The sequence below is a fragment of the Leptosomus discolor genome, chromosome 7 (assembly GCF_034619465.1).
Source record: "Leptosomus discolor isolate bLepDis1 chromosome 7, bLepDis1.hap2, whole genome shotgun sequence".
In the NCBI taxonomy this organism is placed as follows: Eukaryota; Metazoa; Chordata; class Aves; order Leptosomiformes; family Leptosomidae; genus Leptosomus; species Leptosomus discolor.
The window spans coordinates 1,507,551-1,525,303 of NC_141397.1; the positions used below are offsets into that span (position 1 = coordinate 1,507,551).

The 17,753-nt window shown below is 52.7% G+C and overlaps 1 protein-coding gene across 5 annotated transcripts in view; it reads right to left on the bottom strand.

The window, feature by feature from the left end:
- Positions 1-486: 486 nt before the first annotated feature.
- Positions 487-17,753, bottom strand: part of SLC25A13 (solute carrier family 25 member 13) — a 99,452-nt gene continuing 82,185 nt past the window's right edge. For 4 of the 5 annotated variants that reach the window (XM_086467690.1, XM_086467689.1, XM_086467691.1 and 1 more), the window contains 5 exons: positions 17,077-17,217; positions 5,668-5,806; positions 2,029-2,187; positions 1,843-1,933; positions 487-998 (listed from right to left, as the gene is read on the bottom strand). In XM_086467690.1, coding sequence (XP_086323816.1) covers positions 809-998; positions 1,843-1,933; positions 2,029-2,187; positions 5,668-5,806; positions 17,077-17,217 — 720 coding nt within the window. In that variant the 3' untranslated portion in view covers positions 487-808. Of the gene's footprint in view, positions 999-1,842; positions 1,934-2,028; positions 2,188-5,012; positions 5,354-5,667; positions 5,807-17,076; positions 17,218-17,753 lie in introns of those variants that run through there. The other variant, XM_086467692.1, reaches the window with a different exon arrangement.

Below are 17,753 nucleotides of genomic sequence, written 5' to 3' on the forward strand. Positions count from 1 at the left end.
ATTACAAGCCAGCAGTTAAGGCAGGTACCATTGATACAGTGCATGAATCTCCTATTGCAGTTATTTCCACAAGCAGCGTTTGACTACAGAAGTGCACGGACGAGCCGAATTCCAAACACCAGCGACCCCGGAGAGGCACCCGGCGGTGACGCCTCCTCGCAGGGGTGGGAGGACGCCGGGAGTTCTGCCGTAAAGTGCAAAGGCGATGGACGACACCGCTTTCTGGTGAGCGGTCTGACACCGGCAACGCAACGCAACGGCTCAACGTCTATAAACGGGGTCTCCGTGGCAAACGAAAGCTCCGCGACACCACCCAGGATCAGGACTTGTGCGTGTACGTCCGTAAGAAGCCGCGGCTGTCCTGGCGTCCCCGGGTGCCGGCCCAGCTCTGCTGCCCTCGGCGGACACGCGCAGCCAGGACCGTCCCGCGCCGCCGCCTCCACCGGGCTCGTCCCTCCGAGCGACGACGCGCGACCCCCGCCCCGGCCACCCGCAGCCCTCGGACGAGCCGGCTCGCAGCTCTCCCCCAGCGAGATACGGAACCGAAAATTAGCGTCTTCCCAACACGAGCGCGTGGCAGATGGGGACAAATACATTCATGGTCCCAAACTTAAAACAACGGGTAAGAATTTCACAGTGATCTGGTTAAGGAAGCACAAAGACAAATGATTACACTGAAGATGAAAACTGCCTTGAAACGCAACTGAAGCTGAACTGTTCTAGGACGAGAAGCTAAAGGAACAAAGTATTAACTGATTAGAAAAGTGGCTCTTTCCCGACTAATAACAAAAAACCTACGGCAATAAACTCAGGGTCCTACTGCTGCAGCAGCCTTTGAGGTAGGTGGCGATGGCTTAAACCGAGGTAGGTAAAGTCCAAACTTGTTTTCAATCCCTGCAAAAGTGGCAACTGCCAGTTTGTAACCACCGACGTGGTCGGGGTTAGGAGCAGGGAGCGTGATCCGAGACTTAGGAACTGGCTCTGATCCGGCTGGTTTTCTGCAAAATAACAAGAATTATAAATTAATTTCCATCGAGCGAAACCAGAATTCGCCAAAATCTCCTCCATAAAGTAAGCCGAGCGAGGCATCCGAGTGCACCTCCCAGGAAGTAACTGGACTGAACGCTGCAGCGTCGCGGGAAATCCCCAGGATTAAAACCTTCCGGAGCAGCTGGGAGCCTCTGTGTCGCTGGAGAGCGGTCAAACCCAGACCAAATCTGCAGGGCCTTAACCCCAACGGCAGCTCGGGGGAGCAGGGGCTCCCAAATCTCGGCTGCAGCGCACAACCCCCCCAGGAGCCTCGCCGGGTTTCAGTAGCTGCTGCGGTGGCTCCCGAACGACCGTCCCCAAAGCTTCGCCGCGGGGCTGCGGCCGCTCGTGGCGTCGCGCCGACCCACCGGCACGTCCCTCTGCACCGCCAGCCCCCGGGGGGAGGCTGGGCTGTGGCTCCCACAGGCAGGCTTGGGGCTTGGAGACCCCTGAGGGCTTTTTTGGGGATGCCAAACGCCCTGCCTGGCAGGGGGCACGGCTCCCCCGCCGGAGCAACGCGGGGCGTAGCCCGGCCTGGCGGGTCACGCTTCCCCTGCAGTTCCATCCCCAGCCCCTTATTTACCCTCTCACTGTCTCTGCTCACACCGACCCACGCCCCCGGCTTGAAACGGTGACGTGAAACGTGGCAACGTCTCGCTGTGAAGCAGCCACCGGAGCATCCGCCCAACCTCCCGGGTCGTGTGGCGGCGGCAGCGCTTGCAAAGCCCTCGCGAGGCGGCGGGCTCTGCCCCAGCAAGGCCACCGGGAGCCCGAGGACCCGCACAGGACCGGGCAGAGTCACCACGTACTTACACTCCCCCGAAGTCCACGTAAAACCACCTCTGCAGCAGCTCGTAAGTCACCAGAGTCACCCCGAACTGAGGCGAGGATCGGAACACGCGAGCTGGAAAGAAAAGAACAGAAAAGAGCAGAAAAGAGCTCCTGAGTGGCAGAACCCACGCTGGGAAATGGCTCGGCCAGCACAGCTCCCCCACGCACCTCCTGCTCCTTTCCACAGCGCCTTGGGACCTTCCTCCCGGAGGATCTTCACAAAGCAGTCGACGACGCCGCTGTAGGTGGTCTGTCCTGCCCGGGCTGCCACCTGGAGCCGCGTTTTGATGACATCCGCGGGGGTCACCAGAGAGGCGGCGGGCATCCCTGCAACACAGAACCCGCCGGCTGGGCGCCCCCGCCTCACCCGGGGCTACCCGCGCCCTCCGCCCCGGCGCCCGGAGAATCCGGCCCCGCTCGAGCTGAGCGGGAGCCGAGGAGGGGAGGAAGGAACGAGGGGCAGCCGCGGCGGACGGGGCTGCGGGCGGGGAGAGCTGCTGCCGGAGGAGCCGCCGTCCCGGATCCGTCCTGCCGAGCCGGGGGGGGGGGGGTGTCGTTCGGCGCCGAGGTTGGGGAGGGGAGGGCGATCTCTGCCCTTGGCGCCTCTCTGCGGGCCCCGGCTGCGGCCTGGACGCGCGCCCGCAGCCCCTCTCGCCCCGCAGCACCGCCGCCCGGCAGCGGTTCAAAACCAGGGGCGTTCTTCTCGCTCGGAAGGGCAGGCTGCTCCGCTGCAAAGCCACAGCCGACACCCTCAGCAGGACGCTTGGAGGAAGGTTTAAATTTACCCTGGCGGATCATCCACTGAAAGCCAAAAAAATACCAGATGACCCATGGGTGGTATAACGAAAATCATTCCCAGCCACACTGGGGCTGCCCATGTTTGGAGTTGAAAAAAAAAATATAAAAATTTTAAAAGCCAGAAAAAAAACCCCAAAAAAGCAGCGAGACCGTACCCAGAAGACACTGTCTCTGATGGTTTTATTACTTTTCCACTCTGCATCTGTTCCAAACCAACTTGGTCAGCTGTAGATCCATAAATCTCCTTTGCTTTTTTGTTTTCTTTTGCCTTAATAATTCTGTCACAACTTCTGTCCAAACCAGCACGGTCTGGCTCCGAGCACCCCAGCACCCTTCCCGCAGGCGGCCTGGAGAGACGCACGCCTGCGCGCCTCCCCGAACTAGGAACCCTCCTTCCTCCTCTCCCGGACCCCCCGAAACAAGGCACGAGCTGACCCTGCGCAGCCGTCCGCCTGGCAGGCGAGCGCCAAAACCTGGGGGAGGGTTTCTGAAGACCGGGAACGTCGAAATTCCTCTTTGCTTATAAGCCTCACCCACATCGGGACAGGCCGAGTCTTCAAGTTAAAGCCGGACTTTGGTCCTTCAAAAGCCAACCAGTGTTTTCAAGGAAAACCCAAGGACATACTTAGGAACAATCCTGCTGACGAGACATTGCCTCCCATCTCCTCATTCCCTACTACTGAGGATAATTTGCAGCTAAAGATGTTTTTAATCCTGCTTTTAGGAGCTGTGTGTACAGGAGAAAAAAAAAAAAAAAAGACTTTACAGACAAATAAAAATTTACAGGTCGCTGCCGTGAGGAGCTTCCAATCGGAACGAGACGAACGGCACAGCAGGAGCTGCCGAGGAAGGAGAGGAGCGAGGGGAGGAGAAGGAAGCTCGTGGAAGCAATAACCCGACGGAGCGAATTAAGGAGAGACCCCGCAGCCGACGCGAGACCCCTCTCCTGTGGCACCACAGGGTGCGAGGCCAGAGGCAGAGCAAGCTCGACGACGGCGGCAAGGGAGACGGGAAGAACCCGGGCGCAGCACCGCGGGACGCAGGGGCAGGTCCCAGCGCGGCGCCGACATCCCAGGGGCTGTGGGAAGGCGCTTTCCCACCCGGACGGAGCTCAGGCCCCACGGCTGAAGCGCGACGACCCGGCGAGATCCCCCGGCCAGAGCAGAGCCGTCAGCCCCAAGGCCGAGCCAGCGTTTCAGGGGTGGGGGGTTGGTTTTGGCTTCCCCCTGACCTTTCTTGGGGCAGAACAGCAGGCGCCCGCGCCCCCGCCACGCTCTACTTGCACCCAGGGAAAGGAATTTCCTTGGGCTGGGAAACAGGACGGTGCGTGCTGGATCTCTTAACCCTGGAACCTGCTCATGAGAGTTAACCTCGGGTGGGATTCACAGGAAGCGCCGGGTAAAATCCACATTATAGCTCGTTTGGGAAGCCCTATCAGCAACAATAAAGACTGCTTCTGTGCCTGGACTTCAAAGGGACGGTTATCTCAGTCTGCAATCACCTGACAATGGCTAGGAAGAGAAAAATAGGAAAATCTAAGAAATTACTTGGCTTAAAAATGCCAGCTTATGTTTCAAGCCTGTAAATATGATCTAAAGTTCAAAAATTGTTTTGTTCCATTAAAAGGGGTGAGAAATGAACTGGCTGTGAGATGCTGCTGGGGGGCTCTGGTTTGGCGGGGGGGGGGGGTGGGCAGAGGACAAGGGGGGGTTTAAGCACCAGTCCCTGGGACACCGCTGGTTTTCCTCGTGCCGGGCCGAGCCCTCTGGACCACGAGCCGCTGAAGGCAGGGCCAAGGCAGCGAGCTGCAGCCGCGTGCTTCCCCACGACACACGGAGCTGCGCCGCCAGACCTTGCCCACAGCCCAGGCCCCACGCTGGGGCCGTAAAAGGGGCCTGGCTCTTCAGGAGACACAGCCCCGCGTGTGGTCCCGACCAAGGAGAGCTTCCCCAGGGAGAAGGGAGCTCAAAGTCAAACGAGAAAGCGCAGCCAGGAGAGAGCATAGCTAAACCACCCGTCTGGGCTGGGGCCACCCTGCTCCGTCGCTCCTCTCACCCGGGAGGTCGCAGCAGCCACGCTGGAGGAGCGCAAGGAGCCTGCGCGGTCCCCAAACACCCGCTGATGTGAGCCCTCCCGCCCCCGCCAAGGCCTCACTGCCCGCCCGTCCAAGGCCACGTGTCTCCTGAAGGGAAAACCCTGGTCATGGCAGGAGCAGGGCCCTCACGCTGCCGTCTCCAGGAGGCAGCCACCGAACGGCGGTGCCCTGTGGGTGCGGACGCTGGGTGCCGTGCCGGGGCCCAGCTAGGCAGCAGCCCCGGAGGCAAGCTGAGGCTCCAAAGCGGGGCTCCGTCTCTTCCCTGAGGCTCTGGCACGCTCGAGTTAAACGTGTCTGTGACAAGTTAAGTGTGATTTGGTTCCCCCATCCACTACGTGGCGGACTAAAACAAGCAAGTGCCCAAGATCACACTCAGCGTCTCTGCTCGTGCCCGGATCCGCTAGGAATCAGCGGCCTACGGGACAGCCGAAATGCTTCCAAGCTTTAAAAATTAAAAAATAAAAGGTAATCTCCTCACAAAAGCCAAGAAACTGCATGGGACACCGCGGGTAGCGAGCGCTGTCACCGTCTTGTCACTGTGCTTGGAGAGCTGTACTGCCAGCGTGGCTTTTAGACCCCACGTCCCAAAACTCGAGATTCCTGTGGTCATACAGAATTTCACAAATGATTTTGTCTATAAACCATTCCAGCCAACCTTTACCAGCCCGCCAGCCACGACCCAACCCGGCACAGCGGCTGCACAACGGAAGATGACAGAACAGCAGCACTTCGACCCTTCCCTTTGTTTTTCCTCCTCAACGCGGTGATTATACCAGGAACTTAGAGTAGCTTTCTAACATCAGATCACTCTACAGCATGGTAGCCTGCTGTTATTTGGGCACGAGGTTGCAAAACGCATCTAGTCCTTCTGAGCTTCCTGAAGTTCTCCTGCAAAAAGAAACCCGGGCACTTACCAGCTATCGATCCAGCCAAGAGCAGGTTGCCGGGGCTGACCCTCCCATCCTCGTTCGCAAGCGAAGCTTTCAAGTGAGCGTAACACGGGAAGTAAATGGCGGAGAAGGGGATGTCGCGCAAAAAACACGCCTTAGCGCCCTGCGTTGGAAAAGAGAACACGTTTTGAGAATGAGCAAATGTACCACGGTGAGCGAGGAACGCCGGAGAGCAAAGCAGCATCGTCAGTTCTTTGGTTGGGTGCGAAGGGCTTCTGGAAAAAGCAATTCCTTCTCTCAAGATTTTGAGAGATCCGTGAGCTTCACCCTGCCGAGGAGCGTCTGCGCATTGTTGCTCGGCTCGGTAATTTCTGCCATTGTATTTATCTCGGCCGCTTGTTCTCCCTCGCTGCCCAGTACTGTAGCGATTCGCTGGTAAGAGAGAAAATGTCACGCGTTGGAGTAAACTCTGGTAACGCCTTCACAGAATGGTCAAGACTGTAGCCACGCACCCGCGGTGGGAGTTTAGGACGTGTCTGGAGAAGACTGAGCCGCAGGACAGGGCTGTCCCCTCTCATTCCCGCCCACCACAAACACTCCAGGGACAACAGTGCCCAGTCCACCCACCTACGCAGGCATCGCAACTGATAACGCAACGGGAACGGAGGGAAAGAGGGAAAGAACGAGAGCAGGGATGTTAACACCAGCTCCTGCACAACGGTAACAGGATGATTTACTTGTGATCTTTGAAATACCGGTGGCTCTGGGATACAGTTTGTTTCCAGTCAGCTCTGACTGGTAAGTTTGCCTCGCTCCCATGCTGGAAGCGGTACAAGGTGACGAAGCTCAAACCGAAGAGGGTGGCACACAGGCAAGGAAAGTTTTGGGGTAGCAGCAGGCAGTCAAGCAGGGGGGAAAGCAAAAAAGCCGCTAGGGATGGCAACCAAAATAAAACACCAAATAACATCGAATCTGCCTTCCCTCCCTGTGGCGATCCGGAGGACACCAGAGCCCAAACACGCCAGGGCTGAGCCCAGCGGGAAGGCACGAATAGGCGGCGGCTTTGGGAAACGGCTAAAATCTTCCGAGCTTGGGAAAGAAAAGGTTGGCGGGTAAGTGTTGGCCTGTTCTCTCCGAAGCGAGGGCGGAGCTGTGGTGAAACTGCTCGAGGTTCATCCCCGAGCGCTCCCGGGGTGCCCTTGTCACCGTGCTGCTCGCATGTGCGGGTCTGCCCGGGCACGGCTCGGCGCCGGACAGTTCACAGGGGACGCGCCAGCACCCACAGGATGCAAATACCTCTCACGATGTGCCCGGACCCGGCTGCAAACTGAGCTCGTACTAGAAGAGCGGTGAAAACGCGGTGCTTATCCGAGTCGGACGCGGGTTATCCAGCGGCGAGGCAGAGCCGCGAGGTGCCAGAGCAACGGAGAAGCTGCCTGTCGGCGAGGCAGGGCAGGGCGGGTGGGCAAACCAGGTGCCGCGAGCCACCGCGCCGGCGATGCTCCTAAGCGCAGGCCGCAGCCAGAGAAAACAAAGATTTACCTAAAACCACCCGTTGGATCTTCCAGGCCAGACTTGCCGTCTGTCCCAGGCCCGGCTGCTTCCCGCCGCTCCTCCTCAGCCTGTTTCTTGGCGCTTTCCGACCGAGAACTGGCCGCGACCCTGACGGGCCCTTCGGAGGTTAATGGCTCCTGCCCCTCAGACCCTCCGCCTTGTCGCTCATCCACGCTGCCCGGCGCCGGTTCTCGTGGTACGCCGAGGGAAATGCCACGAAGCGGCTGGAAGTGCTGCCGTGGAGCCGCTCCGAGCGGGGTCAGCAGCCCGGGAACAGAGCGCTGCCGGGCTGGACTCTCCAAACCACCCGCAGAGCCCACGGCTTTGCCTTCAGGGCACCGAGAAGGTGAATCTTTTGCATTCACCAGAGACACAAGAATTCTGGCCTCTCATGTGCAACAGAAGCCCCTTTTACACTTTTCCTTTAAGCTCCACACAAAAAGAAAAGAAGGGTTTTACCAAGTTCTACACAAAACCCCCACTTTTTAACGATCAGATGCCTGCACTGCATTTACCTCGCAGAAAAATTATGAAACTCCCTAATGAAACAATCACAGACCAACATGGTTTCTTCAAAGATTTATTTTTAGAGCGCGCTTTCCCTCAGAGCAGATCTCCTCGCTGCCTCTGCCCGCGGGGCACGTTACTTTTATTTTCCTTGCAATGTTGTCATTAAAAGCTGCGGCGCATTTTTTGCCTCCGCATTTTTTTCGTGCTCTGAAATATCTCGACATAGTTAAAATAACTTACGGAAATCCATAAACTCCAAATGCGAGCAACCCTTAACTCCATCTGAGCTGCTCATGTTCCTCCCCCTTCACTAAAAGGCATTTTCGTGGGGCAGAAACCGCACATTGTTACTAATTCAGGTACGCGGAGAGGGAGGGATGTCCATCAACTCAGTTGGCTCAGTGTAAACAAAACCTGGATCAAAACTTGGATCCACTTTAACAATAACCCAGCCTGGCTCCGGTCCAGCATCGCACCAGTCTAAAGTTTCCCCCCATCGTCCCGTTTAAAGCCTGGGAAAGCCCGTGTAGGAGCAGGCCCCGTTTCACTTCAGGTTAATCATCCGCAACCAGCCCAGGCCCATTAGGAAGGCTTAGGGACATGGGCCACAGTATCTCGAAAAGCAAAATGAGACATTTATTTTACTTCTCGCGCCTTCTGGATGGGGACAACGCGCCCAAAGCCCGAAGGAGCTTCAATCAGCCCCCAGAAAGCCCGAAGGACCATCCGCCCGGGTCCGCTCTGGCAGCCAAGGCGCAGACCTGCCAGGCCCGACGCCGTGGGGAGACCCTCCACACCACGACAGGGCCCTCGGCTCCCATCTTCCCGCTCTTTGGTAACCTTAAAGCTCTTAATCTCGGAGAGCATCTCACCGAATAAACCAGGGGAGGCTGAGGGGGGGAAAAAACCCAACCCTGATGGTCAAAGATCGGGATAAATAAGCCCAAACCAGAGCTGGGGCAGGTTCTTTAGCATGCTAATTCCTGCTGCTACCAGCTCTACCTGCAAATAAGGCTCCCAACAAACTATTTCTACTCCAAGGGGAGGGTAATTACGCTGACAAAGGCAGCTCTGTGCCGGGCTGGGCAGAAGGAGCCGGCAGGTCTGGGTCCTGCCGTGAATGCACATTGTCTACGCGGGGAAACGTGCCAGAGCCGGGACCCGGCCGCGGCCAGGACAACAGAGGTGCACCTTGTCTGGGAGGGTTATTTAATGCTTCTGGCACCTGCACTTACAGCCGCCCCCCCCCCCCCCCCCTTGCCCTCCTTTACAGGTTTAGAATTTATTTGGCATGTGGAATTGTTATTTTGATCCTACAGCCACAAACAATAGGCAGCATGTCATTTCTCCATCCCCTGTCGCATTCTTCTGGGGTTTTACTACAGGCTTAACCCTTTGGCATCGCGGCCCCAACGGCACCCAGCAGGGCCGGAACAGTCGGTCCAACGCTACCGGCATTTGCTCTCAAGGGCTCTAATTTTTTCTGCTGCGCAACGGCACCGCCTTGAAAGCTGCTCTGGGGTTTTATTCCCGTGCATTTATACCGACCCAAACACCAAACTGATGTCGCACATCACGGCAGAGGGATACAACGCTGGTTTCAAACGCTGCGCCACGAATTCCAACGGGGTTTGCAAACAAAAATTACAGCGCTTCTTAGCTGGAAGGGCTTTTTTTTTGGGTTATTTTCAAAGAAAATGACCAAAGAGCCGGTTCTCCCCTACGAGAACGCAGTCACAAATAGGCGGAGGCCAATTAATGTAACTCACAACTTTCACTACCTGTTTGGTATGTTTACCACCCAGCTGTAAACCCACACCTTCCAGGGGTGAAACACCCCAGCTGCTATCACAGCGACCATGGGAGCGCCGTATATACCCTGAGATTCCGCTCTCCAGGCCAACGCAGCAGAAGCCCGCTTACGAAGTTGTCAAATTAAGAAAAAAAAATAAAACGAAGAGACTTTCGGCAGCTTTTCGGACTAGTTTTGGAAACGCAAACTGTGTTGGTGGTATCAGCCAAAGCACCGACCTGAGCTAAACGCCTTCTAGTAACTGTAATGACCAACACTGCCACAACCAACAGATCCTTTCCTCAAAGAATCATTTACTACCGTATTATTTACCGTTTCCCTGGGAGCGCAGAATCACTTTGTTGTGCGAAATTATGGAGTGCACGGTCTCTGTTATGCTGGAAAGCACTATTCAGAACGATTATTTATAGAAAGAGTAATATTTTATTAAACAACTTACGGCAGATATTCTATAGATACGAGTCTCTACGATGTACAAAATAAGTAGGTGTGCTTACGATGTGTATTTACAGGAGCACTTTAAAGACGTCTTTCAAAACCAACGGAATATAAACTCAACTGATTTTAACGGGACTTTATGCATATTACTGTGTCAGACAGGCAGAAGACAGAGAAATCTATTAGCTAATCTTGTACAGTTACTTCAGTGTTCAACTGTGACCAGAAATTAAACGAAATCCATTAAAAACATTGAAACCCAGAAATGTATCCTTTCCTGTTTCTGCCAACACAAATGACATTCTGCGTTAGGTTAAATGATATTTTCCCTGACTGGGAAATGTCGTCTCTGTATTTTTAAGAATAGCTGTCACCTACAGAACATCTGTAGCTAAAGAAGAACTCACTAGTTGTAAGCTTCCATGCCCTGGTGCTCTCACAGCAACAATGACTGGCAGAAAGAAGACAAACAGAGGCAACAAATCCCTTCTGCAGCAGTGCCGTGGTGTGCCTCCCCAAAGGAGCAGCTGGGTTTTAAGAAGCACGATGTTTTAAAATACTTATTTACACAAGTCGTTCAGAATTTTAGACAAAGGCAGAAAAAATATTTGCTTTCTAGCTTTAAAGAACGGCAGGGGTTCAACCCAGCAGTTAGCCTAACGAGCCGTGTGTGTCAAAGCTTTTTATTGCTGGAATTAACACGCATTTCATTTCCAAGCTGCGTAGCATCACAGAACTGCTAGTACCTGAACACCCAGTGAAGGGGCGGTGAGGCTGGGAGGAAGCTTTGACTTCAAATTGTTGTACTCACCATGATGGACAATCAGTTGAAGAGAAAACCCCCCTCTGTTTTTCCAGACCTACTGGTCTTTAGCTCTTTGATGGGGAAGGAAAAGAAGGAGAGGAGATGTAGATTATCTGGACCTCTATGCACTGCGACAGCAATTTTCCCCCAAATAATTTTTTTTTTTTTTAAATAATGCTGATGGTCAAGGACAGTCTCCTTGAAGAGAGAAATGCAGAACCGCTGCCTGGGCATGCAGCAACTGAGTCAGAAAAGCCAAGGGTCAGCTGGAGCTGGGTCTAGCAAGGGATGTGAAGGGGGAGTAAAAACGGCTTCTGTAAGCCCAGGAGCAGCAGAAGGACAACTCAACAAATTGTGAGGCTCTTGCTAATTGGAGGCAGGAAACCTAATGACAAAGTACATGGAAAAGGCAGAGGAATTACCTTTGCCTTGCTTTTTGCTAGTAAAATCTGCCCTCGGGCCTCTCAGCTCCATGAGCTGACCAGAAAACTCCGCGGAGGCCCAGCACTACCTACAGACAGAGCACTCAAGCCATCTGCACGCAGACAATCCGCGAGACCAGAAGAGACCCTTCCAGTGGTGCCAAGACGGCCGGCTGGTGTCGTTGTGAGGCTGTTATTACCCTCGAAAGGTCAAGTCAGTCAAGAGGGAGAGACTGGGAACGACCAACACGGATTTACCAACTCACGGCTGACCAAGGGGTTTGCCAGGCCTGTGGCTGAGGGGGACAGCAATGCACGGTGTACACCTTGACCAGGAGCAAGGCTTTTGGGATGGTCTGGCGTAGCACCCTCACAGCTCAGTCACGGAACGTGAGCTGCACCACTCTCAGCAGGCTGGTGGATGATACTGAAATCGGGGGAGTAGCCAGTGCGCTGTAGGTCAGGGCTGCTATTCAGAGAGACCCTCACAGGGTGGAGAAATGGGCTGACAAGAACCTCACGAAGTTCAAAGCAGCAAATGAAAAGTCCTGCCCCTGAACTGGAACAGCCCTGTGCAGCAGTTCAGGCTGAGCGGCCAGAAAGCAGCTTTGAAGTAAAAATCTGGAGGGTGCCGGTGGCCAAGTTGAGTCTGGGTCAGCAACGCCTCTTTGCAGCGAAGAGACAGGCACGCCCTGGGCTCTAGTAGCAAGGGTGCAAGGGAAGTGATTATTCCCCTCCATTCGGCACTGGGGAGGCCCCATCTGGAGTCCTGTGCCCAGTTGTGGACTCTCCAGTACAAGGAAGACGTTGCTATGCTGGGGTGAGTCCCGTGCAGGGCCATCAGGCCGGCTGGGTAGCCCATGGTACCTGAGGAGAGGCCGAGGGAACTCAGCGTGCTCAGCTCTGAGCAGAGCAGGCCGGGGGGAGACTCTCTTCAACCACCTAAAGAGAGGGTGCCAGGAACACAACTCTCCTTGGAGGTGCACAGCGGAAGGACTGGAGGCAAGGGACAGAAGCTGGAACGTGACCAGTCCCCATGAGGCATTAGAAAAAGGGCGAGGGTTTGGGTTTGGGTTTGTTTGTTTGTTTTAACCCACAGAGGTGGTCAAATACTGGGTCGGGTTGCCCAGATGACCTCCAGACTGGCTCTCAACGCCAATTATCCTGATTCTAACACCGAGCCCGCAAGCACAGCGGAGCGCAGAGCAGAGACCTCGGCAGAGCCCTACTGTGAACCGTTCCGTGCCGCTAGCACAGCAGAGCACCACGTTAACATGCCCACGAATGACCCAAAAGAACATTAATCTCACTAAATACAGAGGCACATCAAAACGACGCAGCCAGCTTCTCGGCGATCCTCAAATGGCTGTTCATTTGGACTAGAATGCTGGGATAATTATGATCATAATCAATACAAGATTCACTCAGCTGGATGCAAAAAGGGCTTACATAGCACTTCCTTTGTTAATTTGCTGATGCGAGACACAAGATTTATTTGTCTGTGCCTTGGTTCTCTCTGTTAATGCAAGACAGGAACACTGAAATTACCTGTATCGCGGGGGGGAGCGTGTGTGCGCGCGGACGTCTTATTTTAAAATCCACAGAAAGTGCTTCATAGGTAGAAATTCACAGAAAATAGCATTCAAACAACAAGCAGTCGATCCTGTTAAAGACCTGCAGGAATTTGCCTCATGAAGCTAAGACCAACATACGTAATTCTTTGCATCTTCTGGCTGCAGTTGTCATTGATGGAAGTACGTTCTCCCTCTCTGACTACTCTATGGGACTCATATAGATTTTCACCCGAATTCCAGCATGAAAGATTCACAGGAACTAAGCAGAGCATGCTGGATTGATCTACGGTGGCCAGAACAGCTTTCTAGGCGATTCATTTCTGAACTGGGAAAATGGAATTTTCACTGTGGTCCTCGCAACGTGGCAAACGGAACGGCACAAAGGCGGAGCAAGAGGCACAGGAAAGCCAGTGTGCAGCGGGCTGGATGACCAGTCCTGATTTAAGAGGCTTGTACCTTACCAACGCAGAAGTAAACCCACGCTGACGAGCAACAGAAACGCTTCAGCTCTACTACGAGCTTGCAGACTGACTGGTAACGTTCTCACTCATCACAGAAAAATAACCACTTCAAAACGTCCGTGCTCCTGTTCTAAAGAATTACCATTCTGGCAATATTAGTTTCAAGTCTTCTGGGCTCCATCCTCGTGTTAAATACGTGACATCCCTCCATTTATTCTCTCTCTATAACCTATTTTCTCCCCTGCTGGCAGTACAGAGCAAGCATTAACCTTTGCTCTCCACGGGTTTCACCAGCCAACCGTCAGGTTGAGGGAATCCCTTTCCTCCCCAGCTCAAAGCAAGACCTTTAAGGAAATGCTGTAACCGCCAGAGGACCCTGTCCCTCCCTGCTTGGCCTCATCCAGACAGTGGCCATCTCCACCTTTTCCAGGGGCAGCACTACAGGCACTTGATCTCCATTCATCCAGACATCGGAAAGGAATTGTTTGGGTGGTCAGTGGTGGAAACTGCTGTAGACAACTGCAGTCAACCCTTCTTAGAGCAGCTCTACCAGAATTTCTAACAAGTCAAGTGGAAAAGAAGGAACATTATGGTCTTGAACCAAAACTGATGGAGTAGTTCATTTTTGTTGGTTTTGCTTTCTTTTGGCCACAAAGGAAAAAAAAAAAAAAAAACAACCCACAACAGAAAATAAATTCAGGCCAAAGAGGAGGAAAAAAAAAAAAACCAAGCAAAAAATGTTATGATCAACTATGAAATGAAATATTACATTTAAATTTTGTATTGTTAAACACCTTTTTTTAAAAGAAAACTTGGGGGAGGGGGAATTATATCCATTGATTTCAAATGAAAATTCCTGAAATGAAAAGTCTAGAATTTTGCTCTCAACACTTGCAAAAGAAAGTTAACCAGCGGGCCCTAAATCATGCTAGACCAGTGTTTAAACAGCTGGAATACTCACATGAAGGCTCATTAAGCCTATAAACAAACTCCACGAGTCACAAATAAAACTGTTTTCTGAAACAAGCACCAATTCTTGTTCTTCTGCAGCAGCAAGCCTGGAGTCGTACGTAGATCTACTGAAACAGGCACATTCAGGGCTTGTGATACACGCCTTGTGTCCGGAGACAGGAAAGACAAAGCTAAACCACAGGCTTAAGGTGCAAACGAGAGTTGTTCATGTTAGAGTGAACAGCGTGTCAGACACGAAATCCTCGGTCCCGACTTACAGCTTTAAAGCTGATTTGACTTGTCAGGAGGACCAGCATTGAAATGTCTTGGTGCATTTGGACTTCTCATTAGCAGAACGTTCGTTATTATTTGATGCTCACTTGGCCACTATACTCACTAAATTAATGTACCAGAAGCACCACCAGAAGGTAGCACCTACCACATCTAGTCTCATCTGAGATTCATTTCAGACCACTGATGTCTCTGGGTAGCACTTCCTGGGGCCCGTGACTTTGATGCAGTGAGTTATTAACCCCTGCGTGGCCTCACCAGCCCCGCCAGCTTCACCACCAGCCTCACCAGCACTGCCAGCTTCAGCACCAGCCTCACCAGCCCTGCCAGCTTCAGCGCCAGCACTCAGGAGAGGACTGCTTTTGCCTCCAAGGCCGCTGTTCCACAAGCACCTCAAGGCAGTGTAAAACTCCTCGGCTACAGGCTGGGGGGTTCCCCGTGCCACCAGGCCATTCCTCCCTTCGCCTGGGTGCAGGCACCCTGAGGAGCTACAGAGCGAGCTGCTCTGGGTTCAAAGGAATCCAAGCCTGAGGAGGAGGATGAGGAGGAGGCTTCGTTTTCATGAGTTTCCCATTCCGGACCATTATTTGGCAGCACCAACGCTCCCGCCGGCACAGGGGAGAGGGGGCAGATAGGATTGTCTTTTCTTTTTTTGGCTACGGTGCCCGATGACGGGAGGCAGCCGAGGATAAGGATTCCCTTGGACACAAGCCTTCTGCCGTGGGTGGATGACTGATGGCTGGGTTAAATTCTCTAGTTTTGTCGAATCAGTCAAGTTTTTGTAGGCAATGAATCCAAACTGGACACACAAAAGGACATGAGCACAAGGAGAGGGGTGGAGAGAGACAGGAACAGAAGAGTTAAAATAAACCCAAACCCTTCTGCGCCCTTTTTTTGTGGAGGTAAATGGACTTTGTGAATGAACCAATGGAACTGTGTCACTTGTGATTAAATAACTGCCTGTCTCCCTGCAACGCAGTGCTGTCACCAGCTCCTGTTCAGGTGTATTCCGTAAAAGTATTCACCAAGTATCTACTCTAGAAAACAAATAATCCAAACTACAACCCAAAACGCGAATGCCATTTAAAACGGGAAAAACGTAGCAGGTTCTGCTGAGCTGCCAACAGCAGGTATTAAGGAAAAAAGTAAATCTAAACTATGCTAACTTTAGTCAACTACTTCATCCCTCCTTCTCGTTTTATGTTTTATTTTTACTAGTCCAAGGAACAGCCAGTAGCTGCCCTCCACCCCTGCACAGCCTCAGGGATGCAGCAGGCTGTTTACCACCTCCACGTTTTCAGTTGTAAATGCCGACCTGATCAACACCATAATGCCATTTACTGGGAGTTCACACAATAGCATCAGCTTCAGTAAAACACCTAAAAAATTAGCAACTCAATTTAAAGGGAGGAACAACTCCCCGTTAAACCCTATTCAGACCTGCAACTTCTCTCCAGGCCAAAACATACATACATCTACTCGGGGGCAGGCTTCCTCTTTGTGATGTTAACAGCCCAACTGAAAAGGACTGGATGCTTAAAAACGGCGATGGAATTTCAGTGTTGGGGAGGGGGGGCTGGGGCTGATCTGGTGGTATTTGAAACATCTTCAATTTACAGTCCCGCTGCTGTAAAGAAACAGGGGAGTGCTGCCTGCCGCACTGGAAATCCTGGGCCAAACGGGTGGGGCGAAAGCTTTCTCCCCAGAAGTGGGCTGCAGCATCTGAAGCAACACCACCACGGGGTGCTCTGCAGGGCACGGCGTTCGTCACAGGTTCTGTTCCGACACTGTCTCCAATGGCTATCTCAAAGTGCCCCAAGACCTGTCACGCTCCCCCGTATCCAGTCTCCTTCACCTCGAAGCAGAAGGCACCACGTTAATCCTTTAAATGACTGGCGGCACCCACCTGATTAGATTCAGCAGAAGATGTTTCTAATCCTCTAGATTAGAAAGCAGCAGTCTAACATTAAACCTACCTTGATTTCTACGTATTTACGTATCTATGTGAGGACAGTACTGCAGAAAGCAGAATTGCAGCGTTTGTAGTACACACTCATAAAAGCTTTTTTTCCTGGTATTCTTTGTGGCAATGTTCTTCTAAAGTAGCAAGGGAAGCTGCTTTAGGAGCTTACTTTTATGCTGGGCTCCCACTGTCTGTATTTCTTCACCAATACTGTCCTGCAATTAATTCCCATCACCAAATTAACAATGACATCTGGGGAAGGTGCTGAATCAAACACAGAAGAGCAAAAGCACTGCTCCAGAACTGCAAGCTCTGTATCATGAAGCAGAGCAAAGTAAGTTTATTTTTACACCAGGCAGGCCATCAAGAATCACAAACTAATCCTCAGTGACCAGTACTTACACCTGCTGAAGTGGGAAAAGCAATCTTGGTAACATCCACCAGAGCCATGTGCTCAAAAACATGAGACAGTTTCTGCCCTTAGGTAGAAATGAAAAATGAAGACACAATATCACACAATAAGGAGGATTTTTTTTTACAAAAGTACAATTATGTCCAGCTATGAAAGTTTCTGAGAACCACGAAATGATGTTTTGATTCGAAATACTCAAAATTGGCTTTTAACGCATGCATGTACAAACCAAAGCATACCTTGTAGAGGCCAAAGAAGCCCAAGTCCCGTAATACAGTGAGGGCACTAACTCGTGGACCAGTAGTAATTTCTCCAGCCACCTGTAATCGAATCTTGACAATCTCCAGCGGATTGGTAAAGATCACTTGAGAACCTCCGGCCTGAAATCAAAAGCAGAAGGCAGCACATTAACCCGATGCGTTATTTGCAGCGGACCAAGAGAAGACACTTTTAACCCTGCGGCAGTCGGTGAAGCTGTTAGCAGAGAAAGAGGTTTAGTATTAGGTAATAAACTGCGGCCCACAAGGTAAGAAACCCCGAGCCGAGCGGCGAGGGAAAGGGAGGGGAAGCGGGTCAGCCACCGCAGGACACGGCGGGACACCGGACAGACACCAGCTCAATTCCTGCTGCAGCAGCACGGTCACCAACGCCGACTTATGCACCACGGACAAGCCGAGACCATCGTAAAGCAAGTAACGACGTGAAAGGAGGAATTAGTGGCCAAGTAAAGAAACGGAGATGGGCATGCCAGCACTTAGAAAGTGAAAACGTGCTACTGAAGAGCAGAAGGCTGGCAGAAGCTTTTTCAACCTTGGCATGAGTTCACAAAACAAAGAACACGTGGATGCCGAAGACCAGAGCTGCAGAGATATGGTGCTTTTTTAATAACCCCACCGAACCACCCGTTTCAGGGCCA